General features: G+C 37.3%; 1 protein-coding gene across 1 annotated transcript; it reads left to right on the top strand.

Annotated features, from left to right (window-relative positions):
• Window positions 1–235: 235 nt before the first annotated feature.
• On the top strand, window positions 236–19,690 carry LOC149300829 (protein PALS2-like). The gene is made up of 11 exons (XM_089484838.1): window positions 236–352; window positions 1,694–1,846; window positions 2,110–2,262; window positions 5,772–5,999; window positions 7,075–7,206; window positions 11,832–11,931; window positions 12,381–12,449; window positions 13,178–13,339; window positions 14,730–14,932; window positions 16,229–16,357; window positions 19,514–19,690. The coding sequence occupies exons 1-11, from the start codon at window positions 236–238 to the stop codon at window positions 19,688–19,690; spliced, it is 1,623 nt and encodes a 540-aa protein (XP_089340964.1).
• Window positions 19,691–22,358: the final 2,668 nt, after the last annotated feature.

The following is a 22,358-nucleotide window of genomic DNA, read 5'->3' as shown; positions in this document are numbered from 1 at the left end:
CATTCTGTACCGCCATATTTGTCTGTCTCTCTATATAATGATAGGAGTCATGCTGTATGTTTTCTTTCAAGAGCCGACACATACATTTCGATGCAGTGGCCCGCTACTGAAGAAACTTGGACACCCCTGGGTAGATGAATATGCACACAGACTTCTATCTTACACAGTTTTCTAGTATATGAGGAGATGGTTGGCGCTGTCTCTGACCATTCTTTGTTTATTTTTTGTTCCAGCTATGCAGCAAGTTTTGGACAAACTCACTGATCTACCCTGTTCTACAGGAGCTGAGGAAATCGATATTATTTTCTTAAAAGGAATAATGGAAAACCCCATTGTAAAATCTCTTGCTAAGGTAATTTTTTAATCACCTAACTTATAAAAGGCTGTTTTAGAGATATAAAGGTTATTCTCATCACGCCCTGTTAAGATTGAGCTATGACCAACTAAATTATGTAATTAATATTTCTTTAAAAGGTATTTTTACATGAATTTTGTTACAGTTCTTACGTTACCTTGATTCTGTTCATACGTTAAAATGTAGACCATTCTACAGCAATTTTGTCTCACTGTTTTAGATATTAAAAACCATTAACCATGCGTCGTCAATATGTTAATCCTCCAAACCACTCATTCACATTTCATATATTTAAGTCTGCTCAGGCATTTTATGTCATCCCTGCTGGAGAAGGAGCCTAACAAGATCTTAGTAGATTTTTACTTCACATCTAGCTCTGTGAATAAAAGAGACTACAAAACACACATTTCACACTTCACAGTGTCTCAGAAGAACAGGGAATAACAAATCTTTAGCTGAACCATGTATTTAATGTAATACATTAATGCTTAGGTGGGTCACGTAACTGACTTTAATTTCTCCTCTTATTAAAAGACGGTTTGAGCCATGCCTTTATGTTGGTGCTAGATAAAAGCCAGGTTGTTATGCCCAGGGCTTTGTGGAAATAATGGGAAAGTATTGCCTTCCTTTGGCTTCACTTGCTAAGACACCCACCAAGTTTTTATTTGCTGCTGTTGAATTCCTGAAACTGATAAAGTGGGACACAAACTCTGCCACCAAGACAATCCGCTTCAGGCTTTCTTAGGCTGCTTTTATTGTCTGTTGCAAACACTGCCAAGCTGCAACTACCTCTTGTGTTGTGGTTTAAATTCCCACACTGGACCCTGGGAACAAAACGTAGGCAAATACACATCTAAGTTACTATCAATGTAAGTATCAAGCACTGAAGAATATTTTCACTTTACAGTTCATAAAATACAATTTAAAAAAGAATAGTTTAATTATTTAATATACTGATGCTAAACTGGCAATATTAGCATTAAATTATTGAATTCAAGCAAAACTTCTTATACTAAAATCATAAGGTAGAGTTGGGCATTGACCTTGCAAAATAATTGATGATAATATGGTAAACTCTTTTATTATGCTGCTTTATTCACTCTGATCTGTACTGTTAACAAAGTAACATTAAGCCTAATGTTTGTTTCGCCGACCATTCCATATTGTGACTATTAGTAGTAAGTTTTAGTTCTCATAGGGAAACTTTGGATTTTTCGTTGTGTTCATTGTCCTGCTGTTCCACAATAATCTGTATAACTGGAACTATCCAAGACTGAAAATGTTTGTTGATGCATATGTTATTGTGCTAGCATAACACTGCTTAATTGTTCGCTGCAGGCACATGAGCGTCTAGAAGATAGCAAGCTGGAAGCTGTTGGCGAAAATAATGTGGAACTACTAAAAGAAATTCTAGAAGACATCAGCCCTTTAGTTAACAAAGATAAGAATGTTGAAGAGTTATTTGCTATCCTTAAGGAGCCACATTTTCAGGTATGGAGAATTACTACCCTTAATAAAATTAGAAAGTAATGCGACTTAACTAGATATCTCTTTTACTAAAGATGGTAATAAACATCTTTAGTTTGCTTTTAATTCTTTCAATAACATTGTTAAAATATGTATAGATGTGCTGTTTATTACACATACATATATCGGTTAATAGCTTAGTGCCTAGACTTTCTTGAAATGTTAAGTCCTGATATGTTACTTTTCATATACTTGTGACTTTATTAATATATGTATTTTATTTGCAGTCTCTTCTAGAAGCTCATGACATAGTTGCTTCCAAATGTTATGATTCCCCACCTTCAAGTCCAGAAATCAATAATTCATTAGTCAACAATCAGATTGCGCCGGTTGATGCCATTCGCATGGTTGGTATCCATAAAAGAGCAGGGGAACCCTTGGTGAGTTGCTAAAATATATATCTATTTTTTTTTTTATGTAGCTTTCTTTTTGCTAGAAATTGAGATGTCCCCTGCCAATAGAAGGGGACTTAGGGAGTTACCGTGAAAACTGCTGGTATGTTACATAGAGGCAGATGAAGTAGATGTCCCCTAGGATGACTCTAAATTTCTAATTTAAACATCTGCATTTGCAGTGTGTGTGTATGTATATACATGTATGTGTGCCTATAAAAGTTTAAAGCAGGTGTGAAAAATCCTTTCAAGAAATAGACATGTAAATAGGCCGCAGAATAAATTTAGGGCCAATCAGATGCCTCCCTGATGATGGTATCCAACCAAGTCCCCAACTCCATGTGCCAATATGCAGCCCCAGACTTGCAAGGAACTTCCAACATGCTTATTTTTGCCATTTCCCCACACCCCAATTGCTGTGGTTTTGTGAGTAGTTAAGTTGCTTGGTCTTGTTTTCACATCTGAGGTATGGCTTTTTGGCCACAAGTCTCCCCATGAAGACAACTTCTGACTAGACTTCTCTAGACAGTAGATGGGTATAGCAGGGTCACAGGTTTCTGCTAATGCTAAGCTGATCCCACTGCTGGCAATCTTCTGATTAGAAGGGAAGTAAGCATTGATGTGTCTTTCATCTACTGCACTAAATTTCCTTGGCTGACCACTGCATCCAAGGTCCTCAACATTGCCCATTTCTTTGTGCTTCTTCAAAAGAGCTTGGACAGAACATCTGAAAACCCCTGTCTGCCTTGAGATTTCTCCCTGGGAGAGACTTTGCTAATGCAGTATAACTACCTTGTATCTTGTTACTGTGCTAAGTCTCTGCCATAATGTATGTCTTATGTATGTTTTATTCCTCTTATACAGCTGTTTCTGTTAATTACTGTGTTCCAAACTACATATTTGATAACTAGCACCTGTTATAAATGTTTAATCATACACCTAACTATATGCCTACAAGAATACTTCTACGTGTTCCTTGTAGTATGAGTCTTGCAGCATCTCATTGACCTGTAGTTTCCACTAGAAATTAATGATGTTTTAGCAGATGTTTTGGTTAATAAGCAGTTTGAAAAGATGCGTGTGATATAAACGAGGTAAAATAAGTTTTCTTTTACAGCTCTAGCATGTTCTGTGATAAACACATTTTGCACAAATAAAACATATCTTGGTAGAGCCCTCTATCTTTTTTTTTTTTATTCTCTGTGTCCTGAACAGGACTATCACATTAGATGCTAAACTGAAGGACATAGCTACAGTTACTTGGGGTAAACAGAAGCCATGGGTACATCAAAAAATACTGTTTCTGCATACGAGTTCAGGGTAGCTAGGTGCTCCCAACATTCTCTACAAGGGAGCCAGAATGTGCTAAGCTGCTGTGTGGCATTTGACAATGGTGTTTTCAGTTCAACGGGTAGAGATTGCATATGGTGACTTAATCCAAAAACCTGTATTTCAATTATGGCAAAATGGCCCAACAGGGGCCTCAATAGAATAGCCACTGACAGATTAACCTCTCCTGGAGTAGTGGCACTTTAGGGTTCATGTTGTGTTAGAAGCATACACAGATGGACTGTACATGTCAATAGTTTTCTGTCCTGTTGCTGTAAAGTGATGGTTCATCACAAGGAGTGCTTGGGCACACTTGAATGGGGAGGGGTACAGAGAGTTTTTTAAAATGGGGTGTTGGATTACTGAGTAGTGTATACATTCTCATTGCAGTCCTCCCAGAGGCCATCGGCAGGCCTGCAAGCTCTGTTGGATGATAGGTGATATGTATTATTACTTACTCATCAGCAATAACATTATGACCACCTGCCTAATATTGTGTAGGTCCACCTTTAGCCAACAGAACAACCCTGACACATTGAGGCATGGACACCACTAGACCTCTGAAGGTGTTTTCTCCAGGCAAGCAGCGCGCACGCACCTGTCCATCCAATGTGATTCATCAGACCCGGCCACCTTCTTCCATTGTTCTGTGGTCCAGTTCTTATGCTCGCGTGCCCATTGTAGGTGCTTTTGTCAGTGGACAGAGGTCAACTTCGATGCACTGTGTGTTGTGACACCTTTCTGTCAGAACCAGCATTAACTAAGGAATTTGAGCTACAGTAGCTCGTCTGTTGGATTTGACCACGCGAGTCGGCTTTCGCCCTCCACGTGCATCCGTGAGCCTTTGCCGCCCGTGACCCTGTTGCCGTTTTGGAGATGCTCTGACCCAGTTGTATAGCCATCACAATTTGGCCCTTGTCAGAGTCTCTGATTCTTACGCTTGCCCATTTTTCCTGCTTCTAACACATTAACTTTGAGAACAAAATGTTCACTTGCTTCTAATATATCAAGACCACTGACAGGTTTCATGATAACAAGATTATCAGTGCTATTCCCTTCACCTGTCTGGTCATAATGTCATGGCTGAACGGTGTATATCAGTCAGACTATTTGAGCTCAATAGACTCACTAAACCATGGTAGTTGTATATGGCTGTCCATTGAAGGAAAATCTTTTTATGGTGTTTTTTTTTTTCTTTTCATTTTTGTCTTTTATTCCATTTACAATATAAAAAAAAAACAAAAAAACACTTTATAAAAAAATTATCTTGGAAGTGCGGTCTTGTTCTCTCTAAATATATGGTAAGAATCGACTGAGTAAAGGTCAGTAATAGCTAACTTTGATAAGTGTAAAAATCGATTGTATAGCATATTGGAACAGCGTTTGGTGCTTAGCACACATCATAAAATCGTTGTGTAGAGGGAGGAGTGATTTAGGAAACAAAGAAACAGGCAGGAACAATCAAGAAAAGGGTGGAATAAAAACATAGCTGTACTGAGTAATTACAATTACACTGTAACTAATAAGTATTTTTTTACTTGTAAAATTAATTGTAGTGATTATATATTCTTTTATTCCGGATTGTATATTGTACCAGTGAACCCAGAGTGGGGAGTTAACTTGCTACATTGTTATAGCTGATAATTGACTGCATTGTCAGTGTTGTAAAGAATAATCACAGAAACAAAGGCATGTGTAATCAGATGGGAAGGTTAAGTAAAAATGAAGTGCACACCTTGGAAGGAACAATAATCAATAAAGGTGCAGTTCACAAAGTGGTTAGAGGCTGGTGATTATGTTAGCAAGGTTTCATGTGTATCTGCACGACAGGGTAATTAATTTTGTTTTTGAATTGAAGATTTCCACAAGGAAATAAAATAGAGCAGAACTGCATAGAAACAAGCTTTCCATCTGTTTATTGTTGCAGTATTGATTTTGAAATAAACTTGTTACCATCATGCAGCTAGGTGTTTTTAACGGTTCATTTAAGAAACGTGTGGAAGTTAAATTACACCATAATTTAAGGAGATTGTGATTGAAATAACTAAAAAAAATTTTTGGCTGTTCACCAAAAAACTCTTAGAATTTAGGAGAATGTTTAAATACAGTATTCTACACACATTTTCAAGGTTATTAGCTAAACTGAGCTTACTTTGTGTTTTTATTAGGGAGTGACATTTAAAGTGGAAAATAACAATTTGGTAATTGCTCGAATCCTTCATGGTGGGATGATTGACCGACAAGGCCTTCTCCACGTGGGTGACATTATTAAAGAAGTCAACGGACATGAAGTTGGAAACAACCCAAAAGAGTTGCAAGAATTGTTGAAGAGTATTAGTGGCAGTGTTACTCTGAAAATACTACCCAGCTATAAAGATACCTTTACCCCACAGCAAGTGAGTATGCAAGATAATGGCTTTATTTGTACGGTTTCAAATCACAGCATGAACCTTTGGTTGATTTATTAATTTGCATGTGTTCAGATTAACTCTACTAGATGCCGCAAAACCGTCTATAAATAACTGATCCTAATTTGCATGTTTGGTAATTAATCCTGCAGAATATCATTTTTGTAATTACGATGCAAGAAAATGTCTTTCTCTGAGCCACCTTAATTACCTAGTTTAGGGTCATACAATTTTGCTTACAAATAACTTTTTTTGTGCCTTTTCTCATTTCGTTTAGTTTATCTTTTTGCTTTTTTGTGAAAGAAAATCTATCCAGTAAAAATATAATTTTCCTGAGTCATTTTAATTGCGTTTTTGTTCACAATTTTTTTCTTTCAGAATTTCATTTTGGATTATCAATAATTTACTGTTTTTTTATTTCTTTAATGGTTTCGCCCTTCATTATGGAAAGGCAGCAAAAGCAAAGGGATAAATGAAATAGATTACAGTACAGCCCCAAAAATAGATAAGTAGATGGCACATTATCAATGGGAACATCAACAAACTATATGACTGTAGAATTAGTAACATATATGCCAATCATATTGCTATTGAAAATGACACACATTGGGCAGTATTAATGAAAGAGTAGGTAAGTAATATATCATACATTTCATTAGAAGGAACAATATTGTGAGCACACATAACACTCGCTGGCACAAAATTATATAAAAGAGGAGTTTAGAACATTTTAAACATTTAATGTGTCCTCAGCCTAGTGAAGCTATTTACCTCTTAAATACGTCTTAGTACATGAAGTAGGAGAACATAAATTCTCCTACTTTATGTAGGAAATTCAGAACACCGACCTGAGCACAAACAGTAATGGCAGTAGCCAGTTATGTTGAACCTGTCAATCACTGGGCTCCATCTTTATATTGAGTTATTAGTGTGTGCAGTCAAAATCTTTAAATAGACCTGTAATGTTCCCAACACCATCAAAGAGCTGTTAAAAGAAATAAGTGCGTTTTCATTTGTTAGATGTGATATATTACATAAAAATATTCTGTTACTCTCTTTTTAGGTATATGTGAAATGTCATTTTGATTACAATCCTTTCAATGATAATTTAATCCCCTGCAAAGAGGCAGGGTTAAAGTTTTCCAAAGGAGAAATTCTTCACATTGTTAACAGAGAAGATCCAAATTGGTGGCAGGTGGGGCAAACTATTTCTTTCCAAATACATTTGACATTTTGTACATTGCATTCTGACATCTCACATCAAACTCTATCGTGAACTGTCTAATTGTTATTTCAAATTCTCGCCTTGTTCACTAAAATCCTACCATTTCTTTTGTCCTTGTGGATATGGTTTGTTAATGAGATGGTGAATTTGTGCCTGCTTTTTTGTGTTTTCCTCTAAAATGTAAACATAATTACATTATTTCTGGTAAAGTGTCAGGCTTCAGCAGTACTAGAAATGTTATTTCTGTTTCTTAAATTGTTTCCCATTTAGTTACATTTAGTACAGTAAGTGCAATAGCACATTCCAAAGCCTAAAATTATGTTTAGGTTGTATTTAAATAAAGATATGGTTTAATGATTTGCTGTAAGTTGATATAAAGGGAGAACACCGCAGTGCTGAAGAAAATTCACGTGTGGCAAAACAATTTGGAAACTGTTTGTTTCAAACTTTTGTTTTTTCTCCACATAGTCTGATATAGAACTCTTAAAATTAGATCTCTCTCCCACTTTGGTAGAGCTTTCTTTGATGTGATTTTCAGGGAGTAATTTTTTTTTGTACCAATGCACAGACGCTTATTGTGTCACAGATGCTTTACTGCTATATTTTGTTGCTTATTGATGGACCAGACTAATTCTTCATAAAGCTTCCAACATACTGCTTGGTATTCACAGAAAGTTCTGAGATGAAGGTGTCCTGTCTGGGGAGCACAGGCTTTCCATGTCAATGAGCATGGTGTGTAGTCTCTGCTCTGTTTTCTTTATTTTTCTTGTAACAAAGACAGAGCAATTCCAACATCTCTATTTATATTAAAGTATGACTCTGCTCTATACATACTAACCCATTTGCAAACCCTTGCGATACAATGTTTATTTGCACCTTCTAGTGTTTGTGTGTGTATGTATATATATATTATATATTATATAAATATGGCACCAGGTCACCCTGGCGACTAGAAACCACTTCCTGATGCCCGGGGCAGTGCTGCCAGCGTGCATCTGGTACCCTATGTTTTCCTGGAGGGGCCTGGTGAGCGGATGCCGTGAAGTGGCCAATGAGGTCACGTAATGAATGTTACATGACCCCGCTAGGTGCTTCACAGCACCTGCTTCACTGCACCCGCAGGGAAGCTTAGTGTGCAAGAGTCGCGGTAGCAGAAGATGCGCACTGATGTGGCAGTTCCCACAAGGTGGTGAGGAGGAGGAGTAGTAGTGGTGTATGTGTACACTATAGTGTCAGTCCGTGTGTATATCTGTAGTGCTCAAGTTACTGAGTATGTTTGTGTATACTGTAGTCACTTTGTGTGTGTGTGTATATATATATATGTGTATATATATATATATATATATATATATATATATATATATATATATATTAGTGCCAGAGTCCGTATGCCTACTGTACTGTAGTGCTGGATTCAGTGTGTATGTGTGCATAGTGATATATAGTGTATAGTGTTAGCCAGTGCGTGTATGAGTGTAAATTGTTGGATAGTATGCATGTGTATAAGAGTGTGGTGTTTATGTTACAAACTCATGCAAATGCATATTGTATGTCAGCATATAGTGTTAGTGTGTGTATTAGTGTATGATGTTAGCATGTGTGTACATGAGTGTCAGATGTTAGCATGTGTGCTTGCTGGTGTTAACATCTTGTGTTCAGAAGCACTAACGTGTTTGTTACTGTATCATATTAGCATGTGTAAGTATAAGAATAATGGTTAAACATACAAGCTTTAATCTTTATGGTTTGACATACCCCTTGTCATGAAGGGGTTAAATGCAGAAAGGTGTGTTTGTATGTTGTTTTGCCCTAATAAACATCCATTAACTGCAGACCAGGGGTAATAAATGAAAAGAAAAAAAAAAGTTGGCGCCTATCCTTTTTTTTTTTTTTTTTTTTCTCTCTTACTGGCTCCTAGATCCGACTCCAAACTTCCTCCGGATTAATAAATATTATAATTATAGTATTTTCTGTGAAGTCTCCTCCTCAAACAAATACAACAAACACAGCTGTCTGCTGTAAAGCCAATGTTCCCTTTCATGTTTCACTGCCAAAGATTTATTCAGTTGTCCATACAAGCAATAAAAATTTACATACAGTGGTCTTTAAGACAGGGCTCGACAAATCCCAGGTCGCCATGGCGACTCAGAATTTTCTCCTGGCGCCTAGGTGTTTGTCAGCCTGTGATCGCGGGGGGGCGCTGCTGCTGCTGTCTGCCCAGGAGTCTGGGCAGACAGCACAGCCACGTAGAGCCCGCCCCACGGAGTGGTTCTGTAGGCTGAAACCGCGATTGCAGGAAAACCTGCAATTGCGTTTTCAGCTGCCACAGGCAGCTTCAGGAAAGGGGGTTGAGTGTTGATTGGGTCCACACACAAGTGTGGGGACCTGACACAACATCCCCTTGCTGTCTGATCGCTCCATGAGAGCGAAAGTGCAGCGTTAACCCCTTCAATGCCGCGATCGCGGCATTTTAGGGGTTAATTCCCGTTTTGTACGGGGCTCTGCTGCTGGTGGCTTCCAGGCAGGCCAGCAACAGCAAAAACGAGCCCCCACAAGCCCTGTGATGATTCCTGTAGGCATGGAAGCCTACAGCAGTCATCAGAGTCTCCCGTCTGCAATGGCTGGTCTATAGACCAGCAATTGAGTCCCAGCTGCCAGAGGCAGCTTCAGGGACAGGGGGAGAGGGTTCTTCGGTCTCCACATGAGTGTGGAGAGCAGTCCCAACACCCCCCTGCTGCCTGATCGCTCCATGAGAGCGACAGTGCAGCGTTAACCCCTTCAATTCCACAATTGTGTATAACACATTCGTGGCATTGCAGGGGTTAACATTTGTCTCCACAAGCTTGTGGGGACTAAATATCAGTCAATGCTGTGCTCCAATGGAACATCAGCATTGAAAGCGTTAAAAAATAAATAAAAAATAATTAAAAAAGGGTGCTTCCAGGTCAAATGCTGTGAGTTTAGTAAGTGGGCTGATGATGATCAGATCACTCCTGACCAACTGTTAGTTTAAAAAAAAATCCTGGCTCCTAACTTTTTTAACTGGCGCCCAGATTCACAACAAATTTGTCAAGCCCTGCTTTAAGAGTCTTTTGCATGTTTTTGGTGGTTAGGGTTATGTCTTCAACCAAAACCTGATATTAAAACCTGTTAAATGATCATTATTGAAAACTGGACAACAAACTATTTTGATATTTTTGTTTAATAGAAACGATATGCAACAATCACTTCCTGTAGCAATAAATACATTTAGGTTCCTCCTGTAGTTAGTGCTCAGTCATTCACAGCATTGTGGATGGATTGTGTCCCCCTCATTCATGCACTGTTCCTTTTTACTTTGTGGGTTGCACTTAAATTGACTGATCAATGACCTGGCTTTGTTCTGTAGAATTCTGATACATAGCAGAATTCATGGTTACTTCAGTGGTGTAAAGTTGTGCAGGTGATGTGATGCAACAAATCATGGCACTACCACCACCTTGCATGACAGATGTTTGAAGCCTTAAGTGTAATGTGGTATTTGTAAGATGTAAACGTCTGCATTTTGACCAAAAAGTCCCAATTTCTGTTTGCAGAATGTTGTCCCAACGCTTAAGATTCATCCAGGTGCCATTTTGTCAAACTCTAGACAAGCTGTGATGTCCTAAGAGGTGGTTTCTCCTTGCAGATGTACCATGATTCCCTCCCATGATTGTCCAGTGTATTTCTGATGATGGAGTTATGAACACTGTAGCAGTTGTGAGAGAGGCCTGCAGATCTATATTTTTTTCTGTGTCCTTCCCAAGACCAATAGACTTGGGAAGATTCAATACTGTCCCAGAACTTCTCTATTTCATCAATAAGGTTGTTAGTGTCTTAGTAGAGTCCTGTTGCCTTAGAAGTGGATGTGTAGTACTTTCTGGACTGCTTGTGACTGTTTTCCAGGGTTGTTCTGGAATCTCTTTTTTTGGCATGATGTGGCTTGAGCCCTGTGATGGCAGTGGTCAACTTTAGTAAGTTTTACATTGGGTAGTGCTAGCCCAAACCAGACCTGAGCTGTTAGGAAGCTCTTTAAACCCTTGACCACAATAGTGCCTTTCATAGTGATGAGTTTTATGAGACGGGGAGTAACTTGTTCATATCTGACAATTGTATGTTTGCTTATGCATCAAACAAATGAACAACACTCCATTATTTTGTCCTCTTAGACGACTCTTGTATGCTGCAACGTTCACAACAATCTGACCAAATGTGGAAAATATAGAACAGGGCAGAAAATCAGACAGAGGACAAATATGTTGTAATATCATAAATCCTAAACGTGATATGTATGCATGATTCATGCAAAATATCTTCAATCCCGTAAGATGTTATTACTGTAAATGCATCTCTAGTTTAACAGGGCAGTCCTATCTAATGATTTTCCTTCAGTGGCCGGTGGAACAAATCAGACTGCATTCTGGTGGACCGTTCAAGAATTGTTCTGTTAACGGTATATTGAATGCTGTTAGATGCTTTACATTAGAGTATGTGAAAGTCCAGGCTGGCATAAACGGATATTGACTGGATGTGGGGCTCTTTCTTGTGCAATAATTGCCAATGTTGACTATTTGCAGGCAAGCCATGTGAAGGAAGGAGGAAGCGCAGGTCTTATACCCAGTCAGTTCCTGGAAGAAAAGAGGAAAGCATTTGTTAGAAGAGACTGGGATGGTGCAGGTAGAAGTTTTTAAATCTAATAGGAATGACTAGTTCTGCCCACTGATGTGTTTTGCTTTCTTTATTTGCATTTCGTCAAAATGTTCCTTTTTATGTTTCTGAAACACTTGTGAATCTGGAAGTTGACTGGCTCTGAAGTGTGCTTGTTTTTTGTTCTTTGTGTGTTAGTTTTTTTGTGTTTTTTGCAAAATCACATATGAAAATCAATATAAAACAAAGTGTAAATCAACAGACTTTAATGTGAACATAATTTGTAATTTACACATAAGAGTAAAACAGAAGTAGATGGATTGAAATTCCTGTTAAATGCCTACTAGGCTATAATGAAAAGTGCCATAATCTTTTGGGCTCTGCTAGAATAATTGGTGCTAATGCAAATGTTTTGACAGATTTTATGTTGTAAAACTAAAATTTGCTTATGTATAACTTATTTTTTGGTTTTATTTTAGGGCAGTTTTGTGGTACAATTACAAGCAAGAAAAAGAAAAAAATGATGTACCTCACAACAAGAAATGCCGGTAAGGTCATCGGCAGATATTTCATCAGCTGTCTACTGATCTTATGGCAAAAAGCACCATTAGTGTTTTACTCCCTCTGTCTGTGCTTATGAAACCCAGCAGTCACAAAAAAGCCACATGGATTAGAGCGTCTGATGGATCAGAATAAAAGTTGTTTGTCTACATTTTTTTTTTTTTTAGTTTGCAGGCCCGTGATGCCAATCATCAACAGTACCCATTGCACATTTTTCAGTCCTGCAATGCCTTGCTCAGTTACATGCACAGTACTGCTCTGTTTATAGTCTAGCAAATTTTTTTGGATCGGCATAATATGTTTGTAGCTTATGGTTACATAGATGAACCAGTCTTTACAGACAAGGAAACATTTTAAGCTATTTCAAGCAGCAAAAAAAGTTAATAGGTAAAAATTGTGATTACATCCACTGTTGGATATATGGAAGATGAGAACTTTTCTGCTGCTCTTGTGGAAAATTCCAGCTAATTGTGCATAGATGGATCTACACTATAGGACCAACAGTATATGGACACTCCTCGTAAATTGCTTACGTGTTTCAGCTAACAGGTGTATACAAACTATATATAAGAGAAAAATACACTATATGTAAGAGAAAAATACACTATTGTGAATGATGGTCAAAATAACATTTCTAAATAAGGGGTCAGAAAACTGATTTTTATGTATACTCTGCACAGTCATTCTCATGTTTCTTCCAACTTCTGGCCTACAGAATTCGACCGACATGAAATTCAAATATATGAAGAAGTAGCTCGAATGCCTCCATTTCAAAGGAAGACATTAGTTTTAATAGGAGCTCAAGGAGTGGGACGTAGAAGCTTGAAAAACAGACTTATTGTCATGAATCCAGCCCATTTTGGAACAACGGTTCCATGTAAGTGCTATGTGATTGTAAGTGATTTGAGTAGAATCACTTGTATGGAAAATTAAAGTTTACAAAACGGTTTAGTAATGTTTAGTATATTGATAATAGAGACTAGGTAGATACAAATTCATAGGAAAGCTATAAGCTGTTAATGTGCTTCAATTTTAGGGTGAATTATTAATTTCAACTATTTATATACTGCTCAATACTAAATATATATGATTAAATCTTGTGTAGTAGGTTGGTGTAAAATGGCTTTTGTTCTGAGGGGATGTTTTCCTACAGAGCTCCTCTTTCATTAAAAACATGAACTGTTTTCTAACTCTAGTGAAAGCTACAGATAAATCTAATTTTATGGGTCGGTGAGTTTGATGGAAGTACACTGACCACAATTTGTGGCTTCAGAGGCATTCCTGATAACATTTAAGCTTTCTATTTGCAGCAAAGTAGTCAATTTAAGATCTGAAAGGATTTTTAAAAGCGGGAAAGCGACTCTGGTAAACCAGACTTCAAATTCTAAGACCTTAAGTGACTACCATCTTTGTTTAATTATTCAGTTTATAATAATATAATTAATTATACATTTAATATATTGTGTTTAAATATTAATTATTTTATAAAATAGCTATATAGACTTGACTTGGAGCAGTATTTCTGAGTAACACTAGAAGGGTAAATGTTGTTTGTGACCGTTTTAAATAATGGGAACACCAGATCTTTGAAAGGTAGGAGGAACTCTGCCAAATATATTTTGATCATAGTTCATTACACATTGTCTAAGTGCTTCGTGTGTAGATAAAGAACATTGGCACCCCGAGTTAATTAAGATATATTAAGTGGCACTTCTTTTAAACCATTTTAAGGTTTTATGTAGTTATTTTGGATGCGGAATTGTATCGTCTTTATATGTTATTGTTCCAAAAAATATCAACTACGTTTATAATACATGCATTCAGAACAAAATGGTTTATAGGAGCTAGTTTTAACTGCATAAGTGTGTTCTCGGTAAATCATGCTTTTATCAGGACCCAAGAGGTATATAGAAAAAAGGTATTCTACCCAGCAAGATTAAAATCTCAAGGGCAGGTTTCTAGTTATAGAAAAGCCTCAACAGTGTATAACAAAGGCAACATTTCCTTCATGTGCATGAATATGTACTGACTGGTCCTCAGTTAAAGAGATCTTATTATTTTTTATAGCGCCAACAGTTTACGCAGCCCTTAATAAATTCATATATTAAAGGGGAATGACAAGACGAGAATTGACAGACTAAGACTAACCGATACATTAGGTAGAGAGGACCCTGCTTACAATCTTAAAGGAGATTTCACAAACATTTACACCCAAATGTTCCACAGCCATGCAAAATGAACATTTCTTCCTTTAATAATCTTTGCAGTCACTTCACGCAAGCCAAGAGAAGATGAAAAAGATGGGCATGCATACAGATTTGTATCCAGGTCAGAAATGGAAGCAGATATAAAAGCTGGACGATACTTGGAACATGGAGAGTATGAAGGCAATCTTTACGGGACCAAGATAGACTCCATACATGAAGTTGTAATGACCGGAAGAACATGTATATTAGATGTAAATCCACAGGTAACCTTTGAAAAAATTATTCCGGGACAAACTTGCAGCCCTGTAGTTGCATACGGTTTCTAGCATGTTTCTCCTAGGGGAGAAATGGGAAGTGAATCGAAACATAGGTGAAGCAGTGGAGGTTCTTATACATGTAAACTTGTATAAGTAAATAAGTAAGCTTGCATGATAATAAAATCAACATAAGTTCTGAGAAATGTGTACTTCAGGAAAAATATAAGGGAAAAATATTAAATTAAGAAAAACCGTAATTGTGTTTCAGATGGAGAGTAGGGGGGGGCTGGTAAAACAGGTTAAAGGGATGGCTAGCTAGACCATCTAAGAAAGATTTCGGTCTAAAAATATAAATGGAGGAAGCAGGAGGATAGATGTTGATTTGCATATGATCCAGTGTAGAAACCTAAATGTTTTTATATATATGGTGGAAAAAGATAATGCATGGGTATCCTATGAAATACAGAGATGGAGAGATTGGTGAAGCTCAAATTGTTCTTGTTATAATCCTTACAGTTAGTTGTTAGGTTTATAATTGCTTGAATATAGTTATATATATTAATATATTGTTTTCAAGACGAAGGGCTCCTTGTTTGTGTCATCCACCACTGGAATCACTCCTGAGCACTGTGGTAGTCTCACGTTGTCTTCTCGAAGTTCCATAGTTCCAAGATGTCATTGTTGGCAGTTGAAGTCACCAGCACTAAGATCTGAAGCTGTAGTGTGTTGGCCCGCTTCTGGACCCTTGAAATGGTTGGGTTACAGGACACATACATAAAAATGATTTATAGAATGAGATAAATGGTCCTTATATAGGACAGTTTAGTAATGGCCACCATTTTGCTGCATGATACCAATAAGCTCAATGCAAACACAATGTTTGCTCATCCTCTGTTTTACGTGATCATTTGAAATTTCAACACTCTACAGTTTTCTTGTATCCCATCCTTCTGATTTAGTAATTGTCCTTGGTTCAGCATGCAAATGCAGTACCAGATTAAGACATTAAGATGGAATGTGAATGTTAACTACAACTATATCATGATAGTTACTGTAAATATTAAACAGGTTATCATGTGACACCCCAGCGCCAGCCTTGTGTGCGATCAGTTGTTCAGATTACATTGAAATGGTGTTGCTGTTTACGATTGAAATAGTATGTGGATAATATAGACATCATAGTTGGCATTACTGTTTCCAGTTACTCATTTTTTAACTCAGAAATCAGTTGCTTATGTGTTTATTATTTAAAATATATTTTAATAGCAATAAAATCTTTCTGAATGCTTTTCCGCCCCACAGGCATTGAAAGTGCTAAGGACATCTGAATTTATGCCATACGTAGTGTTTATTGCGGCTCCTGAGCTGGAGACTCTCCGCGCGATGCACAAAGCTGTTGTGGATGCGGGAATCACAACCAAGCTTCTTACCGTAAGTTATTTATACACAACACAAGTATTATAGCATAAGCTCTCTGTGATTAAAAAAACTTTCTTGCATCTTGATTTGTTACATGACATCTTAATTTTATAATTTTAAAAGTGGACGCACTTTGCACAGAATTTATGAGAAAGAAAAACATACTTGCCAAGGTATTTTTAGTTGGTCATCAGATTAAGTAGATTAAAGCCCTTCATCTTTGCTTTTAAACTATTAAATTGGATTTGTTGAAAATATTTATTGAACCTGAGCCAAAGCTCTCCTTAGATAATATTCCAAGTGCATACAGCTAATGTTATTACTGTTGGAATGTTCTGCAACAGCTCTGTTTTGTATGTATTGCACCAATTCGGATTTAAAATATCCTTTTTTTTTTATTATTATTATTTTTTTTTAAGAAAAATCCCAATTCCTTCGTATCTCAAAATTTTAAGTGCGTAAAGGATTTTTCCATATAAAATTGTTAGTGTTACTAACTGGGATAGATACTATACAGTTAATTTTGTAGTACAATAGTACCTAGGGGTTTTTCCAAGAGGCTGGACTAGATGCAAAAATTGTAATGAGCTATATCTAGCCTTACAGTCCATCTTTTTACATGAATGTGTTAAATTATAGTAGTAATCTAATCAATTATTATGTTTCAAGCTTCCCAGGTTGCTCAAAACCCCTGTAGTCAGCATGTGTTTAGCCCTTTTTTATTTAGAAACAAGATTTCTAAACATCCTTTTTGTAATTCTCAAGAGGCCGCCTCGTGTCCTTTGCTCGGCTGTTTTTAATAAAACAGAAATGTTTGTGTAAGCATCTTAAAGCTGTGTGTAAGGAATTACAATATCCCATTTCAAAAATCGCTGGATTAGTATATCCAATTTAATATTCCGCTCCCATTAATTTAATCGCTTTTTTTGAAGATTTTCATTTTTTATAGTAAACTGCTGCCAAAAAACTATGATATCCGTGCTTACATTCAAGGATTGTTATTTCTATTTATCTACGAAGACACAAATTTGTACACAATGTGGCTATGATAGTTTTTAAATATTCAAGGTAATGTATTTTTCACACACTACAGAAATGTTTAATGCATATGAAAGAAAAGTGTTGAGAACATCTGTGTTGTTGTGCTTAACACCCTGGTACACATTGGACTCTGTATAGGCATTTTCAGATAGTGTGAAATGAGTAGTGTGTTGATTCACATTATAATTAATAATGTTATATTTGCTGATATAATTTATGGCATTTGTTCACGCTACCATAACCACACGCTCTAATGAATGAAAGCTTGCTAGATTAATTGACAGGGATCTAATTAAAAATAAATTATGAATGTTTGCCCAATTTGTACATAACCAGTAGATGCATTTATCATGGTGATAAAAAAACAAAACAAAAAAACAACACGTCCAGTGACTGATTTATGAATAAAGCCCTAAAAGTTTGAGGGAAAAAATGCTTGGCTTAAATTTGACTAGCAAAGAACGTTTACAGCAACACACACTTATTAAAAGTACTCTCATGCAAGAGTTACAGGGTTCTAAGGAGAGCCCTGCACATGCACAGAAAACACCAATTTATTTTAATATATTTAATTAATGCTCAGTGTATGAAAATCATGTACCCGGGGCAAAACAGGACGTGAAATAAAAACACAAGATTTCTTTCAATGGTGGATTGATTTATGATCTCAAATGGTACTGTGCACATGACTGTGTGGAAATGCCTGATCCAGCATACTTTCACACAGACAGCTGTTGGGTCTCTTCAGTGGATGGACCTTACTGCTTCCCGTTCAGTGCAACTGTTAAAAGGAAACATACCAGATATGCACTAAACTTGTAGGTAAAAAATCTTGCTACTAGGGCTGCAACAACTAATCGATAAAATTGATAATGAAAATTGTTGGCAGCAAATTTCATTATCGATTAAATGCTCTGAAAAATACCCCTCCTGTTATAATCCGACCTCAAACAAAGGTTGGATAATAACGCTAATATCCAGATCCCCCGCATCGCTGCAGGGGACCCAGATCCTCCTCTCTGGCATCCTCCGCTACTGCCAGCACTTCTATGATGGAGCACCAGCGTGACATGACCTTCCGATGCTCAGTCATAGAAGTTCCAGCGAAAGTGCCGGGTATATAAGGCATATGTGGGGATGGTGGAGTGGCATATCTGGGAGGCATGTGGCATATCTGGTAGGCAGTGTGGAAAGCGGCGCTCAAATGTGCATAATTGGGGGGCAGGTTGGGAAATAAAAACAAGAAATGCATATTTATTCTGTTTGGTTTTAACATCCAGTTTGTTCATTAAATTATTTTTAATAAGTGAAAAATGTACATTTATTTTTTTATCCGATTAATCGAAAAAATAATTGGCCAACTAATCGATTATGAAAATAATTGTTAGTTGCAGCCCTACTTGCTGCAAGCTCTTAATGGCTACGAGCTCTTAACATTGGCACACAATCTTCTTTAACCTGCACAGTCATTCTTTTAAAGTTATAAATGGTGGTTGTAGGTATTTTAACCATTTCCTAGGTTGTTTTTTTATTTTTTAATGGTTGTGTAGTTTATATGTGATGTTGTTAAGACATATGATGGCTGGAGGGACACTCCAGCCATCATATGTTCTCTGATGCATTTGATAGCTGCACGGTCCCTTAAAACTTAATTTAAAATGAAATGTAAAATGTTTATATGGTCCATTTATGAAATCCAAATGATGCACCGTCCATTCTAAGGCAGAGTAATGCAGAGCACGGCCATACAGTTTCTCTTACAATTATCCTATAAGCCATGTAGATCCCTCACAAGAGGATGAATACAACTTTGTGGTTCCTGCACAAACCAGATTTTAAAATCACAAACAATAAATGCCACAGCTTATAGCTGCCTTCACTTACACAAGTAGGAACAAAGCACTTAATAATATTTAAAAAAATAAATTTGAAGCAGCGGAGATAATGGTAATATCACACATTTTTCAATACTTGCGAGTCCTTTTTTTTAATATATATATATATATAAGTTTACCTACCAGCCATGATTCTATTTATTCTTCAGTAGTGATGATCTCAGTGTGATTATAACACAATCTTCCTTTGCTAATAAAATGTAAATTAAATAATGTATATTTTTTTCCCTAGGATACAGATCTGAAGAAAACAGTTGATGAGAGTGCCCGGGTTATAAGAGCCTACAACCATTACTTTGACCTGACAATTGTGAATGATAATTTAGACAAAGCCTTTGAGAAGCTGCAGGCTGCAGTAGAGAAGTTAAGGCTGGAGCCGCAGTGGGTTCCCATTAGTTGGGTGTACTGACTTGTTTGCTGAGCTAGTATTTTATTAAGAGACAAAAAGACACCATTTACAATGAGTTCATACACTGAGCAAGGAGACCTGCTCTGGTGTCTTTATTTTTTTCCCATTTACCCCATTTAAAGGATCGTACACTGTTCTGAATTTTTATATAACACTTTGAAGGGAAAGTGTACATAAATATGTAATTTATTTTAATTTTTATAACTTTTTACAGATAATCTTTTTATTCATAATACGTGAAAGAAATGCGTTAAAGCATTTTTTTTATTTCAATTGGGTACGTTTGCCTTTCATCCAAGAAGGTTTGTCATTCGCATTAACATTTGGTCTTACATTTTCACTGTGATATAAAGCATACTTGAAATAATTTTGTAAATCTTTGCTGTTTGATACATGAATGAATTAAAACGAATTTGTATGAGTTAGGGGAATAGTACCTTTTAGTAAGATATATAATAAAGAGAACTCAAGTCAATGTAAACCATTGTGGTATGACGCCATGTATGTTGTATTCTCATTGATAATCTAGTCGCTGCCATACGTCTGAGATGTGCCGCAGAGCAATACATGAAGAGCCCTTGGCCTGGCCGTCTGCCTAGCAGCTTCTCAGGGGCAGCGCCATTAGGTACACAAAAGACATGGCACATTCAGTCAATTTTGTTCATTTAAAGAAATCTCGTAATGGGGTTTCTTAACCTTTTCTCGGTTAGGTACTATATCATATTCCGCCTACTAAGTGTTCCAATACTAAGCTTTTGCACAACAGGTACCCATAATTGTTTTCTATGAAAAAAGTAGGTTGTAAAGTACCGACTTAAGTTTCTGAAAGGGTACATGTACAATATGTTTGATTAAACAATGATCTCATATTGAGCTGCTAATGCAGTGTATTAGCAATTTTGCCTGAGTCTACAGCTATTATTCAGTGGAAACTTAGATAAAATATTTATCAAGAACGCATACAGTGGACCATACTGAAAAAAGCTCCAGTTATCCATGTGCGTTTTCCTTACACATGTAATAGCAGTAACAGTGTTCTGTTAGCAGATTTTATCCAGCGTTATATATTGTGTGTTTTTCCATAAAAAGCTATAGCTAATGAAAGTGAAAATATGTATGAGAGTTGGATACTATATCTGACCTTTGGGATTATACGTGTAGTTCTGCAGCTGCCTGGAAAGTTTTTGTTTTTATGTCTTTACACTTTATATTAAGTGCTCAATAACGCACACAGAAAATAATTGCCTCTCTGAAGGACAACAGGTGATCTCCAATGCCCTTTAAGACTTTGAATACAATCAGATTTGATGTATATTTGGAGATGTCTCCCAGGCAAATGAATCTGAGGTATTACTTCGCTGATGATGGGTTTGGGTTGCTGTGAATCAAGTATACTTCGAAGACACTATTTAGTAGTTAAAAGAAAAATGTTTGAGTTGAAGTCTGCAAATCTAAACTGCAGTGCTGTTACTTATATACAGTCTAACTACATACGACTGAAATCATTGTAGTATGTCAAGGGAGTTCTTGTAGACGTACACCCCTCACATCTTTGTAAATATGTTATATCTTTTCATGTGACAACACTGAAGCAATATAAAGTAGTGAGTGTACAGCTTGTATAACAGTGTAAATGTGCTGTCCCATCAAAATAACTAAACACACAGCCATTAATGTCTAAACCTTGGCAACAAAAGTGAGTACACCCTCTAAGTGGAAATGTCCAAATTGGACCCAATAAGCCATTTCCCCTCCCCAGTGTCATGTGACTCGTCAGTGTTACAAGGTCTCAGGTGTGATTGGGGAGCAGGTGTGTTAAATTTGGTGTTATCGCTTTCACACTGGCCACTGGAAGTTCAACATGGCTCCTCATGGCAAAGAACTCTCTGAGGATCTGAAAAACGAATTGTTGCTCTACATAAAGAGGCTATAAGAAGACTGGCAAGACCCTGAAACTGAGCTGCAGCACGGTTGGCAAGACCATACAGCGGTTTTACACCACAGGTTCCACTCAGAACAGGCCTCGCCATGGTTGATCAAAGAAGTTGAGTGCACATGCACAGTGTTATAGCCAGAGGTTGTCTTTGGGAAATAGACATATGAGTGCTTCCAGCATTGCTGCAGAGGGTGAAAGGTGGCGGTGGTGGTGGGTGGGTGTCAGCCTGTCAGTCGGTCTGCGTGGCTGTCGTCCCAAAAAGAAGCCTCTTCTAAAGATGATGCACAAGAAAGCCTGCAAACCGTTTGCTAAAGACAACCAGACTGAGGACATGGATTACTGGAATCATGTCCTGTGGTCTGATGAGACCAAGGTAATCTTATTTGGTTTGAATGGTGTCAAGTGGGTGTGGCGGCAATCAGGTGAGGAGTACAAAGACAAGTGTCTTGCCTACAGTCAAGCGTGGTAGGGGGGGTGTCATGGTCTGGGCATGCATGAGTGCTGCCGGAATTGGGGAGCTACAGTTCATGAGGGAACCATGAATGCCAACATGTACTGTGGCATACTGAAGCAGAGTATGATCCCCTCCCTTTGGAGACTGGGCCACAGGGCAGTATTCCAACATAACAACCCCGAACACACCTCCAAGACGACCACTACCTTACTAAAGAAGCTGAGGGTAAAGGTGATGGACTGGCCAAGCATGTCTCCAGACCTAAACCCTATTAAGCA

Source organism: Sceloporus occidentalis, unplaced genomic scaffold (genome assembly GCF_023333645.1).
Source record: "Sceloporus occidentalis isolate IW3139 unplaced genomic scaffold, rSceOcc1.0.p SCAF_23, whole genome shotgun sequence".
Lineage (NCBI taxonomy): Eukaryota > Metazoa > Chordata > Lepidosauria > Squamata > Phrynosomatidae > Sceloporus > Sceloporus occidentalis.
This window is presented reverse-complemented; position numbering and strand designations above follow the sequence as displayed.

What these genes read in the sequence shown, in the direction of transcription:
- LOC149300829 (XM_089484838.1), top strand. Translation starts at nt 236, where the DNA reads ATGCAGCAAGTTTTGGACAAACTCACTGATCTACCCTGTTCTACAGGA. An exon ending in AAAGAGCAGGGGAACCCTTG is followed by an intron (nt 2,263 to 5,771) that starts GTGAGTTGCTAA and finishes TGTTTTTATTAG; the next exon opens with GGAGTGACATTTAAAGTGGA. An exon ending in TATTAGATGTAAATCCACAG is followed by an intron (nt 14,933 to 16,228) that starts GTAACCTTTGAA and finishes TCCGCCCCACAG; the next exon opens with GCATTGAAAGTGCTAAGGAC.